This window comes from Dipteris shenzhenensis, chromosome 1, assembly GCF_047967505.1.
Source record: "Dipteris shenzhenensis isolate YYH24624 ecotype China chromosome 1, Dip_SZ_1.0, whole genome shotgun sequence".
NCBI classification, from domain to species: domain Eukaryota; kingdom Viridiplantae; phylum Streptophyta; class Polypodiopsida; order Gleicheniales; family Dipteridaceae; genus Dipteris; species Dipteris shenzhenensis.
In genome coordinates, this window is record NC_141596.1 from 68426810 (window position 1) to 68445711 (window position 18902).

General features: G+C 41.9%; 1 protein-coding gene across 1 annotated transcript; it reads left to right on the forward strand.

Annotated features, from left to right (window-relative positions):
* The first annotated feature begins 1342 nt into the window (after window positions 1–1342).
* On the forward strand, window positions 1343–5635 carry LOC147906276 (uncharacterized). The gene is made up of 6 exons (XM_087377665.1): window positions 1343–3274; window positions 3597–4212; window positions 4388–4488; window positions 4577–4666; window positions 4756–4880; window positions 5035–5635. The coding sequence occupies exons 1-6, from the start codon at window positions 1814–1816 to the stop codon at window positions 5177–5179; spliced, it is 2538 nt and encodes an 845-aa protein (XP_087233791.1). The 5' UTR covers window positions 1343–1813; the 3' UTR covers window positions 5180–5635.
* Window positions 5636–18902: the final 13267 nt, after the last annotated feature.

Genomic DNA, 18902 nt, shown 5'->3' on the forward strand with positions numbered 1-18902 from the left:
TGGACTACATATGCAACAGATACTCCTGGTGTGCCAATTGATGTGCTAGACGAAAATTTCCTCCTTGCGAATGAGAGTCCGCTTCGATCCGATAGTGTGCCATCTATACGAGTTCATCGAATTGGGAAGGAGCCTGTACTGAGCTCTGATGGTAGCCAGACAAGTAGCACTTGCCCTTGTTTACCCGACTTCCTACCTCTGCCAGTCAGAAACAGCGGTGGAATTCACATCGCTTGAAATTTATATGGGAATTTTGTATATGGGAATCCCCTTTTTGGCAATGTGATAGCTGGGATTCCGTTTTGGAAATGGAGTTTGTAAATATTATTATGGAATGAATAAAATCGCAAATGTTAATGGCAATCTTGTTGCAGTGCGTTATGCAATGTAATCTGGGGAATGCAAAAATAATTTAATTTGGTTTAATGTGGGTGTGCATTTTAGGTTATGGAATAATTTAAATAAATTGCACAATTAGCTTAGGTTAATGTGGACACGCTAGATACATGCAAACAAATTAATTAATTGAAAAGTGCCTAAGAGCGAATAGGTACCCCCACAAGAAGGGGCCCCTGAAGCGCACAATAATTAAGGGACCCTCGAAGTGCACCTCAGTTTTGAACTTTGCCATTTTGAGCACCAGTGCGACATTTTTGCTGCAGCCAATGGCAAGTTGCCATCTAGCATTAAGAGTATGCTGAATTGTCTTCAATGCTTTTGCAGAGGTCCATAGTTTGATGGGCTAGCCAATGAAAGGTCTCTAGCTCTTAGATGCAGTATGCAGGCACCGATCAAATGCTTAAAGCTATTTCAGCTACAAAAGCGTGTGAACCAATCGCCTATAGAGGCTTCATCACTAATTGCGCATTTCTTTTAGTGTGTGTGTGGAGTGACTTGGAGGGCCAAGGATGTTGGAACTTGGAAGAGGATGATAGGAGGGGAGATGTCTCCAAGGAGACGAAGGTTGTAGAAGGTTAAGTGGATGGGGACAGCGGAATAATAATAAGTGGAGAAGGAGAGGAGAATCAACTTTGTTGGAAGAAAAGCAATTGAGAGAGCGTCATTTGTTTGTAGAAACAAACGGAGGGAGGGGAAGGGAGGGGAGGGGAGGGTCACCAAGGAAGGCAGCCATCGCCAGCAAGCGCAGACAGAGCTTCGGACAGACAGATCCACACACACACACACGCACACAGAAGAGAAGAGAGAAGAGAGAGAGAGAGAGAGAGAGAGAGAGAGGAGAGAGAGAGAGAGCAAGGCCACCATAGCCTAGCCTTGTGCTGCTTCTAACCAGCACTCAGCAGCAGAACCCCCTCTCAGGTTTGTGTTCCCCCCGCCCCTTTCTCTTTGACCTATCCCCTTCCGCCTCCCCTGTGGCCCTTGCTTCGTCCTCGTCTTTGCTTCTTCTTCGCTATGCCCAAAACCCCTGCCTCCTCCTCTTCTTTCTTCTCTTTGCACTTGTTCCTCATCAGGGCCAAAACCCCCCTCCTCCTCTTCCTCTGTCTTCTTCAATAGCCTTTGCCCCGCCTTCCTCTTCCCCTGCCGCCCTCTACTCCCCCTCTTCTCCACCTCCTCTTTCCCTTGCCTTTCTTGCCTCCCTTTCCTCTCCCCCCCTTCCTGGGTCCTTTCTCCCTCGTCTTCCCAACTTTTGCGCTTACCTTACCCTCCCAAACCCACTTTTTCCTTCTTGGGTCCTTCCCGTTCTTGTTCTTACTTCGGCCTTTCAGCTTTTCATCTTTCACTTCACGTCTCTGCTTCTTCGGCTTCCTCTTTTTTTCGTGCATCTCGTGGCATTGCGGATCTGCCTTATTCTAACATGGAGAAAGTGACTAACCTGGACAGGCAGGATGGAGCGCTGGTCGATCTGGCGGCCGGAGTCCGCAAACCTCGCTCAGGGTCGAGCCGCAAGCCGCGCTCTGGATCTCACTCGCTGCTAGCATTCGATCGCGACACGGGTTCTCCCTCTACCTTTTCTCTCTCCTGTAGTCCATCAGATGCTAACCCGATTCATGAAGAGAACGGCTATTCTTCAAGGTCTCTTCTCAAAGACGTCCAAGGACACAAAATTGCCGAGTCTACCGTAACGAAGATGCCTGGTCACGAACCGCCAGGGGGCAGAGATAGAGCTGCTTCCTCTGAAGAGAAGTTTAGAGAGGCGTATAAAGAAGGTGGCGATTCCAAAGGGTACGGCAACCCCGATAAAGTAGGTGATGGAGAAGGCAGGAGTGAATGGAAAATGTTCCAGAGGAGGGAGAGACGCAGGGATGACGAGTGGTCGTATGACAGAGTTTCGAGCAGGCCAAGTAAGAAGAGCGCCATAGAGAAAAGTACCGGTCTAGATGAGAGCAGGCGGGCGGGCAGCCCTGAGTACGAGCGGATGAAGAAGCTTGAAAGGATATCCAAGGAGAGGGGTCCCTCTGAGAAACGTTACAAGGACTCGGAGTATCGAGACAAGAACGATCACTACTCCAGAAGTTCTTGGCACAGGAATAGGGGAAGCTACTCTTCCCGTGACTGGGGCTACAGGGACCGAGGTGATTATTCTTGGAAGGATCGTGGTCACCGAGATAGAAGTGACTACTCTTCCAAGGATAGGGGCTACAGGGAAAGGGGTAGTCGGTTTCACAGCAGTCACAAGGACTGGAGCCCCAGGGAGCATTCCCGGGATAGGGATTACCAGAAGGTAAGGAGGGCTACTGAGTCAAGGCATAGTTACTGGAAGTTAAGGGATGGACCAGAGCGTGGGGATTCATTTGACAGACACACGAGTCAGCAGTCTCTCAGTGGAGGTGCTGTGATAGGGCATAATCACGGTAGTATGTCACATAATGGAACTGCTATGTCTGGGGGTGGAGATACGTCTTATGCGAACAGCCATGGAAGCCAACCAGAGAAAGAAAGCGCTTCTCTACGAAGCAGCCATGGAGGCCAGCCACAAAATGGAAATTCTGCTGCAGGGTATAGCCATGGGAGCAGTTTCCACGGTGGAAATGCTGGGGTGGGAAATAACCCATTGGTGCATGAAATGAAGAGTTCTGAAAAGGTTTCTGATTACGCCTCTGAGAAAATTGGAGAGGACAGCCGTCCTCTCGCAAAGCTTAAGCTCAAGGTGGGTGGAATCACTCATACTATTCATCCAGATGGAAGAAGGCAATCAGAAGCTGGCAGACTTCAAGATGCAGGGATAGGTAGGCCTGCCCAAACAAGTGGTGTTCGTATCAAGAGACCTAGGCCAGCACCTGAACCCAACAAGCGCAGGCAGCGTCTTATCCTTCAGGTAAATTGTCCCTGTTTTACTGCAGGTTTGTGTCCTGTTGGGCGTGCATACGATGCATAGAAGACTAGCGTAGTGAATATTTATATTACCATGGCACTTGATTGCCTGAAGTGTTTCTGACTTGTGGCTCCACATCTCTGGAACTAAAGTTTAGGAGGAACTTTCTGCAGTCGGCCTGATTGCTTGCATTCAAAATTCAATTGTGACGTTGACTTCATGCAATATGTGTAGGCTATTTGTGGCTCTTTGCTGTGCTTGATTGTTTCTGTAGAGTCTTCCTGTCTAGTATCTAATTTTTGATCGTGTCGAAAACGTTTTACAGGAGAACTCAGATGAAGATGACGATGTTGTGCTCCCTAATGTGAAGGAGCAAGTACACGTTTCTGAAAATGAGGGGTTTCTTGCTTATCTAGCAGATGAACGTGAACGAAGTGACTACAAAGCTGTGGAATCCAAGGGTAACTTCACAAATGTGAGTCATCATACCCCATCTTTCCTAAAAGATGCAGTCAATCAGCCGTTGCAAGGAGTGCGGAAGAGCTCTAGGATACCCAAGAAACGTGTACTAGATGGTGATGAGGATGAAGAAGCAGAACCTAAGAAGCGGCGAAGGAAAAAGGTTGAGGTTGACTCAGATGAAGATCTGTATCGAATAGAAGAGGAGGAGGTTGACACTCTGGATGAGGACGAAGATGTTGAAAGCATAGGTGAAGACAGACCTAGAATAAAAAGAAGGAAAAGGCGGAGAATGGAAATTGGGGACGATGGTAAATGGGGAGTTGCAGGGGATGTTAAAACAGTTCCAAGTGAGAATAGGGCGGGAGTTCCTCTCACTGCAAGGCAAAGAGCATTGCAGTGTAGCAAAGGTGGTGGTTTTGCGGATGCAGGGGCAAGCTTGATAGAGTTTCCGGATGGATTAACACAGTCTGGCTCAAAAAGTAAGCTTTGTTTTCTTGAAGAAAAGTGGTTCATGGTTATAATTTCGTAAGGACCATAAAACAAGGAGTTGATCGATACTCAACCCTTGGACAAAAACTTTTAGTGAGCTTGTCGATTGTAAATGATGGAAGCAGGGTTGGACTGAGCATATTTTGCACGTATTTTTCTCTGCAGAGCAAAAAGAAATTCTGACAGCTGCTGAACGACAGCTGAAGAAAGAAGAGGCTGCCCGAAAACGGAGGCAGCAAGTTGAGAAAGCAGCAAAAGAGATACAGGTCCTTTTGTCTTGCTAATCATTTGATTAGTAATGAGTGGAACTTTTTTGTATTCTCTTGCTGATGTTATTTCTGTTGCACTTTTCAGGCTGTTGCGATACAGAAAATTCTGTCTCAGGACTCTCAAAGGAAGAAACGTGAGGGTAAGCTTCAGAAACAACGAGAAGAAATGGAGCAGGTTAGGCGAATCCTCTCAGCAGTTATAGTAGTTACCTGATGCAGGCCAGTATGTCAGAAACTCATACTAGCAATCAATAATTTATGCAGGAGAAGAAAGCTGCTGCCATGGTACCGGCTTCCAACAGCATCAGATGGGTCCTTGGTCCCACTGGAAATGTTGTTTCTTTTTCACAGGACCTTGAGCTACCAAAGATATTTTCGGGTCCTTTGAGGTTCACTCTCTCTCACACTCATGCATGAATGCTGGGGACTTACACGCTCATGCACCCATCTACATACCTCCACAGTGCACACTCCTTGGGTTTGCTGGGAGGTTTTTAAAAGTTGAATGCTGCTTACAGGTTCTTTCTGATGTGTTTGTTACAGCTATCCTCAAGAAAGAGAGCGATGTGCTGGACCTTCTTGCCAAAATGCGTATAAGTATAGAGATTCTAAGACACTTCTTCCTTTATGCAGTCTTCAATGTTATCGAGCTGTGCAGAAGCCTCCTGAAGCCACTTTGGCTCATTGATCATAGTTAAGGCTGCTCACATACTGCCTAGCTAAATGATTGCCTAGCAAAATGATCGAGAGAGTTTTAAGGGGGAAGGTGAAATTGCTCTCTAGAGGATTTTCTTTTCAGGCACGGCTTCAAGAATGGCAATGGGTACTAGCACCAAGTCTGTAGAGTTGTATTGTATGTATACAGACCATGTATCATTTCTGAACACAGCAAAGCTGTGTCCATTCCATGTATTTGTAGCTTGCCTGATAGGCTCTGCATCCATTTCCAGTGTAAGGGAGAACATGTAGCATGCCTGATTGGCTTGTAGTGTTGTAAAGTTGTGAGGTTATGATGTAATGGTGGAAGAGGATGTAGATGTGATCTATCATTTTGTATTTATGTGGTAGTGCTACACTACATGTATTCTATTTCTATCCAAACCGTTGTAATATCTGAATCGAGTTCCAAAGGGACTCAATGTTGTGTCATGGATTAACAGAACGGACCAGACTCGAGTTTTTGAGAGCTTTTGGCAAGGTTTTGGCTTCATGTGGTGTTGAGTCTGGAATGTACTTTTATTGGAATTTTATTGTCCCTGTCATTTTTGGGGGGAGGCCTCCCATGGTGTTGTAGAAAAGCAGCATTGTTCCTAGGAGGTTCGAAACCGGAGAAACAGAGCACAGTGCAAAACAGAGTTTTGGAGGTCCAGCCATTGTGAGGAAACAGAGTTTAGGTTTTTAAGGTTAATAATGTCTATATAAAATATACATACATATACATATAAATAAACGGAGTTCCAGCCACGCTTCACATCATTGAGATTCGTAAATCAGAAATTACGAGTAGACAGGTAGTAGTTTCAAGTCATAAAAAAGACTTAACCTCAATATAAAACATGATCCATGATCCACACATATCTATGACAAAACCCTAGAAAGAGCCTAGAAATAAGTATTATGATGTAGTCTAAGTAAATATAGTATTCAATACAAAAGACATCATGAAAAAATCCTAGGGGTAAGTGCTCAAGCCTGAAAAAAGTTAAAACAAAGTATGATTCATCATCTATATTTTTGAAGCATAAACCTAAGTATGTTAGTGGGTGGACTGGACCTTACTTCATGGCCAAATGTCTTCCCAGTGGGGTGTGTATTTGGCCACTTTGAACGGTATGGTGCACTCAGCCCTAGAGCGAAGAAATATCAGCTTGCGTACCTCCAAAGCAGGAGGATCATCTAGATGGGTGATGGCCCTTGTTGTTGGGAGAGGTGGTTTCTATTGTTCCTCCTTTGAGGCCTCTCAATGGCTTGTGTGATGCCTCTACTTATACAAAGTAGACACCAACGGCTTCTAACCCCTCGTGGCTTGGTCACCCGCCTCTTGCTACAAATTGGTCACTTGCCTTGCACAGTCTGACAACACTTGTGCCTCGTGTTTTTTCCCACCGACAACCCCTCGGTGCACCTATACCTCCCCTTTCCACCTTTTCGCCCGTACTTACAAAATGAACTCTCTGATCATTGGGTTTCTTACTTTTTCACTAATTCCCCTCCCCCCTTCATTTATTGCCCTCACGCTCTCCCCCCTACCTCTCTTCTCAATTTATATATCCCCCCCCCCCCCCCTCCCTCGCTCCCTCTCTCTATTTACTTATCTTTCTGTTCTTTTCCCTCCCCCCTTTTCTATTTATCTTTTTAGCATGGGTTTTTTCTTTTGCTTTATTTCCTTTCCCTCCTTACCCTTATTTTTCTTCAATTTCCCCCTTCATTTTCTCTATAATCCTAACTTATCTATCTATTTATTTATGTTCCTAATCTATCTATCTCCCTTAACCCCCCCACCCACTATTTCTTTAGGCTTTAAACTCTCTCCAATTTCTTTCCGCCTTCAAAATTTCACCTCTTACATATTGAATCTCGCACCCCCCTCGGCCATTTACTATCCTTCCCCTCTTGGTTTTTTCTTTCCCCTGCTTGGTTTTCCCCTCCCCCTTCTCTCTATTATATAATTCTCCCTTTGCCTTTTTCCCTTCCCCTTATTTATTTATTTAATTACCTCTAATAAACTCCCTTTTCTGATTCCCCGGTATCCTTCCTTCAAAAATTCCGTTTACAATTTCCTTCAAGTAATTTTTCCCACCTTCCATACTCTCAACACTTTGATCAAATTTTTAGTACATTTCCCCTTTCCCTCCGTTTTTACCTCAAGTTAATTTACCCTAGCATATTCATCTCAGTTTACTCACCCCACTCCACAAGTTATAAACCCACCTTTTTACATATTTAACACCATAACGAGTTGTTTAAGTATATGTGTTTAAGCTACTTTTTTATTGTGACCCCGATAACAAGCGAGGGGTGTTATTGCTACACCTTCAATGGTCCCAAAGGATGAGCATCCTAGAGTTGTCCATGGATGATCTTGATGAGTGGTTTTTGGAGCACTTACCTCTAGAGACTATGAGATGATGCATATGTACTAGGCTGTTGATGGCACAAACTGTGAGGAGCATAGCCGAGCCAAATGGAGAAACTGAGATGGGGGGAGGCAAGACGCGCGCGAGACGGCGAGGAGCTTTAGGGAAGAGAGTAGTGCAGCAAAGTACGGCAGTGAGAGGGCATAGGAGGCGAGGCTACCTTAGGTGGGGGAAGAGGCCGTAGAGCAAAGCACGGCAGTGAGAGGGCGTAGGAGGCGTAAGAGAAAATAATGGTGAGGGTTTTGGAGGTGCGGGTTGCGAGGTTGCCTTGGGTGGGGGAAGAGGCCGTAGAGGTGCAGGGGAGTGGAATAGGGTAGGCAGCAGATAGCAGGGTGTGATGAAGGGGCGTACGGATGATTGTGAAGGAGAGTAGGAGGTTTAAATAGTGTGGGTAGTCAGGGGAGAGGGGAGAAGTCAGTTATGTAGCATCGTGGTAGTGGGAAGGTCTGGAGATAGAGTAGAAGTCAGGGGGGGTTAGGGTTGGTTGGGGGGTTTTAGGTTTGAGGAGGGTAGGTTAGGTGAGGCTTGCGAGGGTAAAGTTAGGGAAGGTAGTCTTAAAATGCTGAAAACATTAACCTCTAGGAATTTAGGAGAAAGAGAGAAGTGAGAAGGGTAGAGAAAGAGTAACAGAACAATTCTGGAGAGAGAGAGAGAGAGAGAGAGAGAGAGAGAGAGAGGGGGGGGGAATAGTTTAAACGGGTATTCGAAGGATTATAAAGGGAAGAAAAGTAATTAGTATGGTCAAAAGGAAAAAGGGATAGTAAGTGTGTGTGTGTGTTGCATCTAAAATCTCATAAGAAATCCATTAGGCTTCTTCATTAATTAGGGTAGAGAAAGAGTAACAGAACAATTCTGGAGAGAGAGAGAGAGAGAGAGAGAGAGAGAGAGAGAGAGAGAGGGGGGGGGGGGGAGGGGGGGAATAGTTTAAACGGGTATTCGAAGGATTATAAAGGGAAGAAAAGTAATTAGTATGGTCAAAAGGAAAAAGGGATAGTAAGTGTGTGTGTGTGTTGCATCTAAAATCTCATAAGAAATCCATTAGGCTTCTTCATTAATTGCTCAATAAGTCTTATAGTAAAAACCCTAAAACAATGCCTCTTCCCCTCTACATAACCCCCAAAGAAACGCTACTAGATATCCTAATGTCAGCAATTAAATGACTTACTCCTTTGTTAAACAAGGTGAGAATCAACAACCAAGTAATCTTGGCCCAATCCACCCCTAAATTTTTGCTTGTCAACACCACATTTGTGGGATCGGAAGACATCAAGAATCCAAATATAACTCCTTTCCCTATCAAGAAAATGGCTCGCAAGTCCACCATAACTCTAGTATTTGGTGGTGGTGGCGGCTTGGATAAACAGAAGACTAGCCAAGATTAGGGTTGGAGATTGTTATCTATACAAAGAGGTAGTTGATGAAAATAAATTGAATTAAAAAATGAAGAAGACACTCAATGAATCTTTACCATAGGATGCACATGGTTCATGAGGAGGATGAGTCATTAGAGAAAGAGAAATTGCAAGATGACTAAAGGCACAAGTTTAACGTAGACCATAAACCATGGAAGCATGTTTTTGTGCATCAACAAGCTCCTAGAGGAGGACAGCAGTATGGGCACAAAATATCTCTAAAAGAACGTGAAATACTAAACTTCATGAGAGATCTCATCACACAACAATACAAAAGGGATGTGAGATCACACAACAATACAAAAGGGATATAGGTGCTTTGGGAACACTCTAAAGGTAGTAAAATAGGTGTTCACTCTGGTTATCAGGAAATTTTGTGCTATCCACATAAGGAGAGTCACTTTCATCAAGTGAGACAAACCACATGCCTCCGATCAGACCCTTTTCTTAAAAAGTACATTTTTTTCCATCCTTATTTCACTTTAAGCCTATTTTGATGTAAAAACTTCCATGGAACTCAAGAAGCTATTCATGGAATCTCCATTTATTTTTTTATTTTTTTATTTTTTATTTTTTTTGGGCAAAGAAATATTTGATTATATTATAATCATATGATTTGTACAATGAAGTCCCAAGTGAACAAAATGTTCTCCTCTAAAGAGGAAGATCTAGCATGTATACAAAAAAGCCACTGCTTAGAGGAGAGAAACAAAAAATCTAGTATGCACAGAGAAGAGGAACAAAAGCTCAGATTCATTGATCTAATAAGTAGTGCTTTGATAGTAGGCTCTGCTCCATTTGTTGACAGGAAAGGTTTCTTGCATCCCTCATCCTAAGACTAGGATTTCTCCTTGTCAGAGTAGAAAAACCAACAAAATCCATTGCTGTTGACCTGGTAACAGAGGAACAAGGTGACTCTTTAAACTGTGGGTTCTTCTTTAACTGGGAATAGAGATGGTAGGAGCTCTGCTTGTAGGTCATCGCTGGAGTTTGTACACCTCCTTGCATCCCTGATGTGGTCTTCAAGTTTTGCCTGCAGTTTTGTGAAACCTGGTCATTATAGTTATGGAACTCTTGGTCCAACAAGAATTTGGCCTGGACCACATCAAGTAGTGTTCAGTTAGTAGGAAAATATATTTCATACCAATTAAAAAATATCTGATCAACATGCATGACCTTTTCATTGAATTGATAAGCATTTCAGAAAATCCAAATAAACTGTCATGCATGTGCCCTGATGTATACCCATGTGGCATAAGAAAGTTTGAGTGCATCTCCCAATAGAATAGACCTTGAGTTGATTGGTTCCCCTATCCTTAACTGAATCTCTTTCCAAACCTTTCTTGCTCTAGGACAAGCTATAAACAAATGGAAAATGTCCTCCTTGATACCAAAACCACATTTGCATGTACCATCTCCCTTACCAATCCTGAGGCTTTTGCAATTATTCTAGACAGCCTTGTGCAAAATTAGCCATAACAAAGTGGACATTTTCTCTGGGATTCTTCTATACCAGATTAGTGCAAATTTGTTACCCCATTTCCTTTTAGCATTAGCACTATTCCATCTGGCATTGAGTTTGATCACAACCTCTTCAATGCCTTTAGAAGGAGTGGGGATAGGTAAGCGGGATGAACTGCCTACCCAGCCAAACTCTCTATTGAACTTTAGGACCCTGCCCCCATTCCAGGTGGTCTCCCTCCCACAACTGTACTCTGCTCATAATCAACTCTTGGTCTGCATTACTAAGTCTGAATTCCCTTCTTATCTCAAGCCATGTCTTCCACTTGAAGTTGGTTTTGTCCCACATATCTCCCCAACATGTTAACCCCTTCTTTGAAAGATGCCATGCTTTTAGGAAGTCCTCATCATTTAACTGTTGTTTAGTGAAGAACATAGACACGCAAATTGAATCTAGAGTCATGAAGTCCAGAGAGGATAATGTGACTCTTGATCTGCTCAAAGGCCCACCACAAAACTGGCTCCCCTTGGTTGTGCAGGGTTTCGGGTTGCCTATGGTTGAGAGTAAGATCTGACATACTTGAAATTTCTGAGAAGGAGGTTAGCCTAGTCACTTTCAGGAGAGAAGTGATGGCTTTTATTATCCATGTGGTTGCTAATTTGTAGGCTGCCAACTGTATATTAATAACTCCCAACCCTCCTTCCTTTCTGGGCCTGGTACAGAAAGCCCATTTGACCTTGGCTATTCTTCTTCTTGTGTCACAACCCCCCCATAGGAAGGATCTGTAGATTCTTATAAACTTTTATAATCCTATTTTGGAATGACACCAGCAGCAAAGATAGAAGATAGCTATGGGTATATGCAATGGTTTAGCATGCCCCTCCTCCCTACTAAATTTGCCTATAACCCTCTGAGCCTATCTATTTTTTTCTTAACCTTTCTAGAAACCATTCCCATCTTGCTTTTTTCATCTTAACTTTGAAACCCATAGGGATACTCAATAGTCTGAAAATTTGCCCATGAGGAATTCTTTTGCAGCCCAACTGGTCCAGAAGGTTTTGGGAGTTACCAGTAATCAGGGCATACCCAGTTTTTGAGTGGTTTATTTTAGATCTAGATGCCATACAAAAGATTTCCATACATTCCATAGCTCTTTGTATATCTACATTTGTGTTTCTTATGGTGAGAGTGGTGTCGTCTACAAATTGCTGGTTCAGTAGATGCTTTCTTGAAGGGAGCTCAATACCATTAAATTCACCCTTTGACACTTGATCTTTTATCAACCATCCCAAGGCATCAGTAGCTATGGCAAATAAGAGAGGAGCCAAAGGGCATCCTTGTCTTATGGATCTTTTTAGCATGAAGCTCTGAGACATCTCTCCATCCATACACACCTTTACTGAGGCATTGGAGACCAGTAGGGCAACAAAGGAAGTGAACTTGGTTCCAAGCCCCAACCTGTTAAGGGATTGCAACAGAAAATCCCAATTCAACCTGTCATATGCCTTGTCAAAGTCTATTTTTATTAAACAAATCTCTTGATTGCTTTCTTCAGCATGTGTGCAGCCTTCCTATGTGTTGATAATTGCCTCCAAGAGATGTCTATTTTTTATGAATCCTTTCTGTTCCTGCAGAATCTAGTTGTACATTTTACACGCAGAATCTAGTTGTACATTTTACACCTCAATCTCAAAGCAATGGCTTTGGCATAAATCTTATAAGAACAATTTAACATAGTGAAGGGTCTCTAGTTTTTAAGGACTGATATGTCTCCCTCTTTTGGGATGACCTTTACCACACCTCCATTTAGGTGGTTTGGTAGAAAGCCCTAATCAACACTCTCTCTCCAAACTGCCAATAAAGAAGGTCCCACTGTGTCCCAGAAAAACTTGTAGAACTCCATAGGAAGCCCATCCTCTCTAGGTGTTTTGCCATCAGCCATTGAAAAGGCTGCCTCTTTAAGTTCCTGTAGAGAGAGAGTTAGAAACTTTGATTTGTTTGACTGTTTGACACCTGTCTCTAGCGTCCAGAACTTTATCATCTACTGTGTCCACTATACTTAACAAGTTCTTGAAATGACTAACAATGATGTCCACATTTTCTTCTTCTGTTCTGGCCACCTCTCCATCTTCCTTCTGCAGTAGAGGAATTTCCTCTTGGTGTCTTTTTTTCCTGATCCTCATGAAATTTTCCTTGGTTTGTCTGTCTACCTTTCCTGCCCACGATTCCTTGAAATAAATCTTGGCATTATGAATCTTAATATGCTCTTGTATCCTGATTTCCTTTCTTTTATCCAATAGTTGTTGCTGGGCATTAATATCATTCATCCTTGCTCTTTGTTCTAGTATTTCAATATCCATCTTTAGCTTGTCCATTCTCCTTGCTCTGATAGCAGCCCTATTTTTTATTGCTTCCTTCGAGATTTTGCCTAGATGCAAAAGTGTGCATTCCAATTAATATTCAAGGGGTCTAGCTACGAGATTCTCTTAACAGCATGTTAAAAATGCTTGAGATTTTTACCCCTCAAAAAAGCTGAAGGGAAAGAGGTTGATTGTAGGAGTGCTACTTGCTCAACTAATTGTAGGCAACGAGGTTGATTGCATGAATTCTACTTTCTGAAGGAGGTTGATTATAGGAGTCCTAATTGAAGTAAAATTTATGACTATGATCATAAACTTGGAGAATGGACTTCACAGTGCAACGATAAACCTTTTTATGTGAAAAACGATCTCAAACATGTTAAGACTACTTTGTATATGACATAACGGAACCAATGGAAAAAGTATATGTGATATTAGGATCGACTATAATGTATGCGAACTAGTAATGTATTTCTTAGCTTAATTGAATATTTTGTTTGAAAGGTTCCGTTGCATGATGCATGGATGCAATCACACTCTTGTTTGAATGTTATAACATATGCAAGTGCACTATGTTTAATCAAACGCTTTTCCAAGTCTTATAAATGAGTGAATTACAATTCTTTCAATGGTGCAAATTATTGAATTGCAAATACATTTGTATATAATATAGTCCAAAAGGAAATATATTTATAGCACGTGCTCAAGCTTATTTTGCTTAACATTCCCATGTCATATGCTAGTGGCCACCTAGTTATAGATCTAAAAACCCCAAACCATACACGTTCATATCTCATAGAATAATGATAATCTAGACATTTCAATAAACAAGTTCATCGCCTCTGTTTAGAGCTGTGCCTAAGCAAACCAATCTACAAACACAGAGACCAACACTTGGCTTTAGTGAACACTATATGACTACATTGTCAACACTGAAGAAACGAACATTAATAGTGCCATGCCCAGCCCACTCATTGTAGACCTATCCCATCTATCACAAAGCTTAAAGTAATCATGATGTCTAATAGTTTACAAAATCTAGATAGGGCCACAAGCACCATGATGAGGGAGTAAATGGTGCCAAGATTGAGATCATGAGACAAGTATGAAAGGAGCCAATCCCAAACACTAAAGCATACAAAGAAAGGCGTATACTAGTTCCAATAGTAGCCATTGTACTATCTATAAAAGCATATGGAACTATAGGGGAACATTTGTACTAGTGGCAATAGAGAACATGTGCAAGATAGGAGGTATCTAACGCTACTTGAGTTGTAGCCATAGGCTATAGTATGGGAGTGAGTAGAGGGGTAGCATGATGAGGGAAAAGGAGAAAAGACATGAGTTCCACAACGTAAAGTTTGTTGCTCTTAAAGGGATCCCATCACACACATTATACATAAATACATTGATTTGTTGGTTATCATGTGGCACATTATCCACATTGAACTCATATTAAAACCAACCTACCTTATGACTTGTATCCTAGATATAACCCATACAACCCTACATAGTATAGTGCCCACATAATCACTAATACATTTTGTATTAGTCATAGTTCTATGCACTCATCAATTGAAAAAACAAACAATCCATAGTCATTAAAATATTATGGTGGTCTTACAAATTAATACTAGTAATTTGCTTTCAACCTTTTACAATAAGCCCGTCATTATCAAGAGAAACTCCACACTCACATCCTAGCCATATCTTTTATCTTTAAGTAAGATGCAAATTAAGCAAAAACAATAACCCCTCATCACTCACAAAAGCAACCCTATGTGTGATGTGTGTCAAAGCATGCTAGCTTTTGTGTGTGTGTGTGTGTGTGTGTTTCAACCTACTACCCTATTTTTCATCTCTTTCCAACATCCTTAATCCATTCAGAATCGTATAACTTTAATGTCTTTGAATCATTCATCTCAGTATTTCATTAACAACCTTCAGTTTTTCTATTTCTCTTTGTAGGAAACACACCCTCAAATCCCAAGTCCTATTGTTCCCAATTTTACTATATCAGAGAATATTACATATCATTAGATTGGCATTGCTGCAAGTAAAGGTTCCATAATATTAGCAACTGAATATAATTTCAGAAGGGGGGTTCAAGATGGTCCAATTCCCCCATTATCAATCCTTCTTTATTACAAAAACCTACACTATCAAATCTAATGAAAGGTGTTGAGGTAAAACTTTATGTCTTCCCCAAGGACTTGTAAAATCATAGCAATAGTTATACATGGCTGAGTTGACTTAAAATTCCATGTTCATAATTGACTCATACAAAGGACAATCTACTCCCAAAATTCTCAGTCTTAGTCAAAAGTTGCATCCAAAATATCTACTATTATCATAAGATGAATATATGCATCCATCTATTCCACCGGTAGTATAAAGTGTGCCAATGTCATCTTCAACAAAGGTCATCTACAAATCTGGTTGAGAAGTGTGCCAACTCACCTGCATCCATCCACACAAAGGACAAGTTAGAATGAGGACCTTTAAATGTGGGACCGTAGGCTTCCATGCTGGCACACAGTTGCTATCCATGTCACCCAACTTGATTTGCATTAATTCACGTTATGGCACTTCAATTCCCAAAAATATTCAGTAAATGGCACTAAAAATATGCAGTAAATGGCAATAAAATTTATTGGCAATAAAGATTATAAACAAGAATGATTCCTATGTATTCATTTTAATATCCACCTATATGTGAACGGGGTTATAATCCTTATCTTCCCAAGCTTTCTTTTTCATTTTGTTAATCAGGGAGAGGACAGCTATACGTCCAACTTGTATTTTAGTTTGATAATGCAACATTCAAAAAACTATCTTCAGTATAAAAGGTCCATATCACCTTATTAGATCTACCTCTATCTGCTTATTTCATTAATGCAAAACATTAGATCTCATAACGAACAAACGTCTTCATAAAGCTATTAGTTAAGCCACTTCTCCTTTATTCAAGTAATAGACATCTCAACAAATGTTCAAAAACAAAATCATAGAACTATTCCTACCATATAAACTTATTGCGACATTGAGAGAAGGCATATAGCTAATGCCACCTTATGCAAATGTATATAGTTCATAAAGTAGCATTAGTATAAGGTATATAACCCAAAATTTAGTATTACTACAATATCCATCAATCAATATTTCTTAAAACTAGTAAAATGCCAAAACCTATGAAAGAGGTTATATTAAATCAATCCTATATGCTCAATACAATCCATACTACACACAAGGCTTATATTCTGTGCAGTATATAGAATCGAACTATAAATCCATACACAAGGTAATCCATGCTGACCATATTTCAATGTTGCTCTGAATCTCTGAGAACAGAGAGCCATAAGTTAGTATTTGAGGTAGAAAAGGATAGTTCAACGTAACCATACTCAAACATATGGAGATATTTCATTAAAAAGATATTTCAGAGCACATTCATCATTTTTGGGGTGCCCCATGTTCAGTCCAGGCTCGTGGTGCCTAACTCGTACTATTACATGATGTGCCAAGTGTTGGATCAAGCATAGGATGCAGCCCATGTAGGTCTACTAGCAGCCATTTGTGCAACATTACTGCTACTGCAGGCTCTAGTAATACTCATCAAGGGAGTTATCGTGATTGAGGTATAGTGCTAAGACAACTAAGCTAGGGGTGGAACGCATATCGTAATGCCTAGAGTATCGTCGACACAGTAGCTACGTCTCCATGGCCTATCAAAATATGCACCTCTAATGTTGAATCATCACCACACCATGTATTCTGCCCTTCACCATATAGCCGTCCTTTGAGTAGAGCTTAATATCATTCCCCCTCAGATATACACGTGTGAGATTCATCATATCTTAGAACCCAGGCAACACGGCTAATTCTCCTACTATCATTGGAAGCGATGCTACTGTTAATGACCACACCCAGTTTGCGCATTCCTGGCTACCCGCATTTGTAAGACAACCTCTTCAATGATGGAAAGACAATGTCACAGAGAGGATTCATGTAAGGAGGCAGCTTATCATTGCAAAGTAACTGTGTAAGAAGACTTTAAAAATCTCTAGACATACAATCCACAGTCATGGGAGAAAGAAGCTTGCAAGCTGCGCAGTGGGGTTGCTCTTGAGTTGGCCCTTGTAGCGACTATGCTCTCCGCTATATTTGCTAGTTCTCAGCAAGTCTCCCTGAAGTATCTTCGATTGCATCTCCATACGACTGGCCATAAGTGTATAAACTTTCTCTAGGGACATCGAGTCTCCGTCGTAATACATTCACTATCAATACGTAATGCCTAGGTGTGGGGTTAAAGGTCACTGTGCCTTAACCCCAGTTATGTACAATACTCAAACACATATATAAATGAATGAAAAAGAAGATTAGGGTGGTTCTGCACCCACCAAACTTGTGTGGCTCTCTGTCTCTCTCTCTCGCTCTCTCTCCCTCTTCCGTTCTTGCTTCCGTTGAGAGCACTCTCAACTGGTATCAGAGCCCGGGTGATCTAGCTGAGCGTGCGTGAATGCTTGAAGCTCAGCAGCTCTGTGGGAGGAAGGAGAAGCTTTGTGGGAAGCTTTGTGGGTGACTTTACTTGCATCCGAGTGTGCAAAGACCTTGGAGGAACCTTTGGAAAAGTCACTTTGGCTTTGCGAAGTGGTTTTGAGAGCCTGTTAAGAGCTTTCAAAGAAAAAGTCGTTTTTTGAGCTTTTCCCTGTTCCGTTCGATGACAGAGACTCCGTATTGACTTGTAGAGGCAACTATTGCTTGCTTTTGGTGTCCACATTACTTCAGGAGCTTGGAAACACCTTTATTCTTGAATCTGAGATCATTTCAGTGGATTTCTGACTCACTGTGTCAATTCCTGCGTTTTTTGCCCGGGTGTTGGAACTCAAGTTTGGAGCAACCATTTGCAGATCTGTCAGTTCCGGTGGACTCAGGAGGTCCTAAAACTTCTATGTTGCTCATCATTCGTACTCCGGTGGAGTTTACAGATAGCTCTGTTTCCAAAAACGTTTTTCAGTCCGTGTGTTGGACCCAGTGATTGAGGCCACGGTTTCCAAAACCGTCTGTCCCATTGCGTTCCGGACGCCCAAAAACCCCTACCTATCAGTTCTTGCGTGATTCGGTGGAGGATTTTCAGAGTTATAAATCTCTGTGCATTCGATTTCGTCTCTTTGTTATGCATTTTTCATACTAAGGTTTTGAAACCTTAGATTTATGCCACATGGCAGTGGATAAGTATTGACTCCCATTTCTCACTCATCGGTTGGGATTTTGGAGTTCTGGCAGAAGAGAGATATTTGCAGATTTTCTTGCTGAGTCCAATTATGCGATGGCGCCCATGTTTTGAAGCATCTCAGGTCCTATTTTCAGTAGCGCTCATTACCGTGGGACTATGATTTCTTGAGCATACCTTATGCAGATCACTCTGGTTGCAGTTTGAGCAGTGTGCGCTCATTCGTGGTGTGCATTGGGTTGCAGTGGATGATTTATAGGCCATTTGGATGCATTGCGGTCCTTGTTGGATGCGCTGATAGGCCCAAATTGCCTTGTGGGATGCTATTTTTTATGGACGCTTTGCACATGGATGCTATTTTAAGCTGAGGGACAGCTTTGACACATTGCAGGTGATGCACTGATAGTGCTATGCTCTCTTGGATGAGACATTATTGATGCATATGCCAGTGGACAGTGTTTATGCTTGAGTCATTTGGCACTTATTGGCATTTTCTTTTGGGCCAGATTTGCTCATATGGATGCATAGTATATGCACATGAGTCAGATGCTTTGAGTTTTGAGCTTTGGTGATATTTCAGTCTATTGTGGCATACACATTTGGGTGCACCTAGCATTTGGTGTGATTCTCTCTTGCAGGCACTAGCATTTGGGATTTTGTTTCATTTGCATCATGGCATCCTCTTCCACGTCTGAAAAGGAGTTTTTCAGCATTAAAAAGTTTGATGGGACAAACTTTTCTTTGTGGAAAGAACAAATAAGGGATGTGCTTATTCAAAAGAAGCAGATTAAACCCTTGGCAGGAATT

Coding starts and splice junctions, on each gene's coding strand:
- LOC147906276 (XM_087377665.1), top strand. CDS start 1,814: ATGGAGAAAGTGACTAACCTGGACAGGCAGGATGGAGCGCTGGTCGAT. Junction 4,489..4,576: donor AAGCAGCAAAAGAGATACAG/GTCCTTTTGTCT, acceptor TGCACTTTTCAG/GCTGTTGCGATACAGAAAAT. Junction 4,667..4,755: donor AACGAGAAGAAATGGAGCAG/GTTAGGCGAATC, acceptor TAATTTATGCAG/GAGAAGAAAGCTGCTGCCAT.